The sequence below is a fragment of the Gracilinanus agilis genome, chromosome 4, assembly GCF_016433145.1.
Source record: "Gracilinanus agilis isolate LMUSP501 chromosome 4, AgileGrace, whole genome shotgun sequence".
Taxonomy (NCBI): Eukaryota; Metazoa; Chordata; class Mammalia; order Didelphimorphia; family Didelphidae; genus Gracilinanus; species Gracilinanus agilis.
The window spans coordinates 243800181-243807271 of NC_058133.1; the positions used below are offsets into that span (position 1 = coordinate 243800181).

General features: G+C 33.4%; 1 protein-coding gene across 1 annotated transcript in view; it reads right to left on the bottom strand.

Annotated features, from left to right (window-relative positions):
• Positions 1-7091, bottom strand: part of TBCD (tubulin folding cofactor D) — a 522548-nt gene that overhangs the window by 47193 nt on the left and 468264 nt on the right. The window contains exon 30 of the mRNA XM_044675187.1: positions 297-380. Within this exon, the coding sequence (XP_044531122.1) occupies positions 297-380 (84 nt within the window). The remainder of the gene's footprint in view (positions 1-296; positions 381-7091) is intronic.

Sequence of the window (7091 nt, forward strand, 5' to 3'; positions counted from 1 at the left end):
TTTTCTGAATGTGGCCCTTGGTGAGTTTGATACATCTACCTTATAACATGCTTGCCAATATGAGTAATGACTTTCTGGACAAACTGACCACACCAATTTTTACTTATTATTATCAAGTTGTTTGGCAGTCATTGGTTATACACAATATAGGAAAATTTAAGAGACTCTGGAAACAACTAGACTACTGAAAGAGTTGGGAAGGGCATGGCCAGCATCACAATGTATATTCCAATGGGGTAGTTAGCAAGAATGAAACTTATATAGGATGACACTAAATGTACAATTTCAATACTCACACATCTGCTTCAATGAGCTCTGGTTGACTTCTTGTTAGCAAAAGTGTCAGCTCCATGAGACCTGTCATTGAAGCCTCCCGGACCCTGTTGAAACAATGGCACAAATATACTAACCCCCTCAAAAAAATTCAAAAGAGTAAATTCAATAAGATTAATTATATTGATTTTAATAATTCTACTACACCTACACTAAGATACACTACAAAGTAAAGAACCCTAAAGAGTTTCATTTGTTTGGTCTATGTCTTTGGGCATGAGTATAGGTAAAAATGAAGCATATAAATTCTGAAAGTCATTTGGATTTGGAGAAGCAAATCTCAATAATGACTACTCTGTTTTTAAAGCACTTTTATTAGTGTTTCAATACTACTCTCTCAACTGGCCAGAAATCCTGCCAGGGTCCTTTTAGTTAGAGTTATAGTTAAATTGCAGTGGACTGTAATACAAAAGGTATCAGAGGAATAAAAGGACCACAGGAATTAAAACTATATATAGAAGTAATCTTAAATAACTTAGTCCAATACTCTCATTTTATTTATGAATCAGTAGCTTTAAAAGTTTGAGAATTATTGATCTAATACCTTTTCAAACTAAATATAATGATAAAAGTGTATATTTAAATTTAGGTAATGGCTTACTTTTCTGGAAGATTAGTTATTACTGCACAATGTGCTTTTATGTGCATTCATCTCATTTGATCCTCACAAAAACCTGGAAAGGTAAGTAGTATATTATCTCTCTATATTTTCTTTTTGTTTCATCAACTTAGATATTATCATTTATTAATATAAGTTTTTATGATATCTTTTGCTTCTATATCACAATAGTTTCCAAATATCCCTTTCTACCTCCCAGGCCTCCTTGAAAAAAAGGAAGAGTTAAGCAAAAAACAACTGACACAAGTGGTCATATCTGACAATATAAATAATATTCTGCATATAATCTCCCACACATATAAGTAAATACATATATAAATAATAATTTAATTTAATCAAAGGATAATTTCATTTTCAAGCAGTCCTGATGAAAAGACCAGAACTTAATGGAAAATGTGATTTTGAAGTGTAAGACTCAAAAGAAGCAGAAAAAGTTAAATATAAAAGAGAAATCATAAGTGGCTCAATAAGGTTAAAATGTTTACCTTTCTATATGGGAAAATAATATATGTATCTTCTAAGAACTTAGTAATTATTATGGTAGTTTTCACATATGGTAAGATTTCACATAGAAAGAGGGTACAAGAAAAGTCCAATTATGTTGTGATGATGGAAAAAAGGGGAAGGTGAGAGAAAGAAGGATGTTCTGGGAGAAGGGGAAAAGGAGAGGAATAATGGAGGAAATTACTTCACATAAAAGAGATGCACAAAGAAGAGCTTTTATAGTGAAGGAAAAAATGGTGGGGAGGTGTACAGGTGACACATCAACCTCACTCATGTCTAAAGTGTTTCAAAGATGGAAAATATGTACATTCAATTAATAATAAGATTTTTTCAGTTGTTTCAGTTATATCTAACTATTCATGATTCTTTTGGGTTTTCTTTGCAAAGACAGAAGAATGGTTTGCTATTTCCTTCTCCAGCTTAATTAACAGAAGAGGAACTGAGGAAAACAGGATTAATTGAACTGTATAGGATCACATAGCTAGTGTCTCAAGCCAGATTTAAACTTAGGAAGATGAGTCTTTCTGATTTCAGGCCCAGCATTCTATCCACCATGTCAACCAGCTACCTGAAATTGATTTTACTCAACAGGAAAGGAGATAAAAGAAGGATAAAAGATGATAAAAGAAAGGAGGGAGATAAAAAGAAGACCAGATCAAAAGGCAGAGATCAGAAGCAAAACAGACTTTAAAAGTGGAACAAAAAAAAATGAGAAGGATAAAGAGAAAGAAAAAAAAAACAGGACTGAAAAATGTTCAGTTGGCGATGAGGTGAACGGGATGAACTCACCCATTAAACAGAAGTGGAGATCAAAATGGATTAGAAATTAGAATCCAACACTATGTTGTTTAGAAGAAAAGCAATTAAAAGAGAGAGAGAGACACACACACAGATTTAAAATAAAGGACTGGAGCAGAATCTAATATATATCAACTGAAGTTTAAAAAAAAGGCAAGGGTAACAATCATGATCTCAGACAAAGCAAAAGGAAAAATAGATCTAATTAAAAGGAGTAATTATAACTTGCTAAAGGGAACCACAGAAAATGAAATAATATCAATATTTAACGTATATGTGCCACGAGAAGATTAAATTGATTCTGTGTTATATAACAAACAAATGGCATTGCATCCAATTCTTAAGTGAAAAGTTAAATGAATTAAAGGAGAAAATAAACAGTAAAACTATATTAGTGGGAGAACTCAACTTTCCTCTTTCAGATCTAGATAACAAAAATATATAAAGAAGTAAAAAAGATAAATAGAATCTTATAAAAGTTAACTATGATAGACACCTGGAAAAATTTGAACAGTTATATGAAGGAATACCTTTTTCTCAGCTACGCATGGCACCTTCACAAAAACTGACTGTGAGTTAACAACATTAATTAAGGCAGTTAATTAAGGCAACATACTAAAATTTGTGGGTGGGACACAGTCAAAGTAGTTCTCTAGGGAAAATTTATATCTCTAAATGCACATATCAATAAAAGAGAAAAAGAACTGTTCAATGAATTGCGTATGTAATTTTAAAAATTAGGAGTAGAACAAGTGATAAAATCCTCAATTAAACTCCAAAGTAGAAATATCAAAAAAACAAAGGAAAGATTAATTAAATTGATAGTTTTAGCAAAACTAAGAGCTAGTTTTCAAAAAGATAGTAAAATAAATAAACCATTCATTAATGAGTAAAAAAGAAGAAAACTAAATTACTAGCATCAAAAATGGAAAGGGTGAGTTTACCTTCAATAAAAAGGAAATTAAAGCAATTATTAGGAGCTATTTTGCCCAACTACATGCCAGCATACTAGGCAACCTAAGGCAAATGGATGAATATTTTCAAAAATATAAAGTGCCCAGACTAACAGAATCTTATCTTAGAAAAAGAAATTGAATAGGTCATCAGTAAGCTGTATAAGAAAAAAATCCCCACAACCAGATGGATTCACATGTGAATTCTACAAAACATTTAAGGAACAATTAATCCCAGCACTACATAAACTATTTTAAAAATTCAATAATACAAATATGGTTTTGATACCTAAACCAGGGAGACCAAAAGCAAATTATGTGCCAGTTTTCTTAACGAATATCAATGTAAAAATTTTAAATGAAATACTAGCAAAAGGAGATTAAAGCAAAGACTATACACTATGACCAAGTGATATTTATTCCAAGACTGCAGGACTGGTTCAATAATAAGAAAACTATTGGAAAAACTCACCATGTCAGTATCAATAACAACAAAAACCAAATGATTATATCAGTAGATGAAAAAGCTTTTGATGAAATGCAAAACTCATTCCTATTAAAAACACTAGAAAGAATAGAAATAAATGGAGCCTTTCTTAAAATAAGTGGCATCTATTTAAAATCAAGAGTTGTAATGAGAAAGCCTAGAAAGCCTTCCCAAGAAGATCAGGAGTGAAGGGAAGATGCCTAATATCATCACTATTATTCATTATTGTAATGCTAACTAAAGCAATAAGAAGAGGAAATAATACTTAAGGAATAAAAATAGGCAATGTAGAAACAAAACTATCATTCTCTGCAAAAAATGATACTTCTAGAAATAAAGAACTGTAAAAGTGAAATTTGGGAGATGCCATCTAAAAGTATATATATTTTCTATGGACACGGGGAAATTATCAAACTACATTTCCCGTGGTCCAACGGGTTTCCAGTTCCGGTTCTTTGGGCATGGGGACGCCTACGTCTCCACACAGAAAAGAGTTTAAATCTCCTGGGTTAGGAGGGCATGGCCTCTTGGCCAGCAGACTGAGGAAGAGGTAATAATGACTGGGGCGGCAATTTTGAATTCTTACAAGCGCGTGGTCTAATGACTTTATCTATCAGCATGGCTTTAATTAAATTACTAATATATATATTTATCTCAGCCTTTATTATTTTTCATATTTATAGAACCCTATTTTTGTCGTTCAGTTGTTTCAGTTCTGTCTGAATTTCATCACCACATCTGAGGGTTTTCCTGTCAAAGACACTGGAGTGGTTTACTATGTCCTTCACCAGCTCATTTTACAGATGAGGAAACTGAGGCAAACTGGGTTAAGTGACTTAGCCAGGCTCATATATCTGGTCTGAGGCCAGCTACAAACTTAAGAAGATTGAGTTTCTTTAGCCCAGCAGTCTATTCACTGTGCCACCTTAGCTGCCCTAGAGACCACTATAGAATCAACTAAAAAAAACTGAAACAACTTCAGCAAAGATGCAAGATATAAAAGAAACCCACATAAATCATAATAATTTCTATATATTATCAATGAAACCCAGCAAAAAGGGATAAAGAACTTCCACTTAAAATAACAGTTGACAATATAAAATACTTGGAAGTCTACCTACTAAGACATACACAGGGATGAACACAATTACAAAATCTTTTTCACACAAATAAAGAAGGATCTAAACAACTAGGGAAGTACTAATTGTTCAAAGGTAAGCCAAGCCAATATAAAGATGGCAATTTTACTTAAGTTAATTTACTAATCAGAGCCATTCCAGTAAAATTACCAAAGAATTATTTTATAGAGCTAAAGAAAATAGTAACACAATTCATCTGGAAGGATATTGGGGGAATTAATGAAAAAAAAAAAAAAGAAGACAGACTACCAATTACAGATTTCAAACTATATTACAAAGTAGTAATCATCAGAACAATCTGGTAATGGCTAATGAATAGTGGTGTGTCAATGGAATAGATTAGATACAAAATATAGGCCAGAAAATGAATGTAATAAACCAGTGTTTGATAAATTCAAATATCTAGGCTTTGGGGACAAGAACTCACTATTTGACAAAAACTGTTGGGAAAATTAGAAAGCGGTGTGGCAAAAATTAGGCATAAACCAACATTAGAATGGGTACATTTGTGACTTAGACATAAAAGGGAATCATAAATAAATTAGGAGAGTATGGAAAAAGTGTACCTGTGAGATCTATGGAAGACTTTATGATCAAATAAGAGATAATTTTTGACCACATGAAATTAATTTTTTTTTCAGAAACAAAACTAATGCAGCCAAAATTAGAAGGAAAACTGAAAAAAAAATCCTTATAGCAAGTTTCTCTGATAAAGGTCTCATTTCTCAAATATATGAGGAACTGATCCAAATTTATAAAAATACAAGCCATTTCCCAGTTAATAAATGGGTAAAGATATGAAAGGCAATTATCAGAAGAAGAAATCAAATCTATCAATGGTCATATAAAAAGATGTTCTAAATCACAATTTATTAGAAAAATACATTATCAAAGCAACTCTGAAATACCCCACCTATCATGACAGAAAAGGTAAACGACAACTGTTGGAGAGAATGTAGAAAAACTGGGACAAGAATACATTATTGGTGGAGTTGCAATCTAGTAATAATCTAATCTAACCATTCTGGAGAATAGTTTGGACCTCCTCCATAATATAAGACTGTACATACCCTCTGACCCAGCAATAATACTACTAGGTCTATCCCAGAGGTCAAAGTCCAGGGAAATGGATCTATTTGTACAAAAATATTTATAGCAGCTCTTTTTGTGGTGACAAAGAACTGGAAATTGAAGGGAGTGTGTCCATCAATTTGGGAATGGATGAACAAGTTGTGGTGTTTATTTGTGCTCTAAAAAGTGATAAGAAGAATGATTTCAAAAAAACCTGGAAAAACTTATATGAACTCATGCAAAGAGAAGTGAGCAGAACCAAGAGAATATCATATATAGTTAACAGTAATATTTTAAGGATGATCAACTATTAAAGACTTAGCTACTCTCATCAAGACAATAATCTAAGACAATTCCAAAGGATCCATGATCAAAAATGCTAATTACCTCCACAGAGAGTTGATGAATTCTGAATGTATACTGAAATATACTTTGTATGGTGTATGGTTGAATTAGTTAACCAAGGGGGCCAATAGGGGGAAGAGAGGAGAGAATGGAGAATGCAGAGATGTCCTAGGAGAGAACTGAGGAGTGGAAGGACTGGAGATAATGTGTGGATGAAGAATAGAGTTTAGAAAAGAAAGGAGAGGAGGAAAGTTAATAGATTATGGTCAGACAAGGGGATATCATAATTCTTGAGCATGGAGGTGGCATATCTCTGTGTGACCACAAGATCAAAGGTTTAACTACCTTTGCTGTGTGTCTAAGGTAGAGAGGAAATGGTTAGGGTGTTTAAGAGAGAAGTCCCCTGGGAGGAGTTGGGGAGGAGAAAAAAATTGTAAGCCAGGTAATAAATTTGTTGAGAAAGAAAGGTCACCAAGAAGTGGTAGACAATAGCAACCAGGACTTTGATTAGGTGGCAAATGTGAGTAGTATGAATCTCAAGTTACCGAGTGATGAAAGTAGGGGGAGATTGTAGAAATGGCAATAGGGAGGAGAAGTATTATTCTCTAGCACAGATCAGTGAGCCAAGGGGAATGAGTGAAGGTGTAGTCAGTCCAGGAAATGGTGACTAGGGAGGCTGTCTTGTCAGGTTTCAGTGATTGCTAGAGGATGGAAAGAATGAGAAAGAAACAGACTTAGGAGGAAGGGAAGTATGTAGTCTATGGAAGTTATTCCAGAAGGCCATTCAAGAGTAAATAATGACAGGATGGAATGGCTTTTGGGGGGGGCGGGGGTATGAGTGG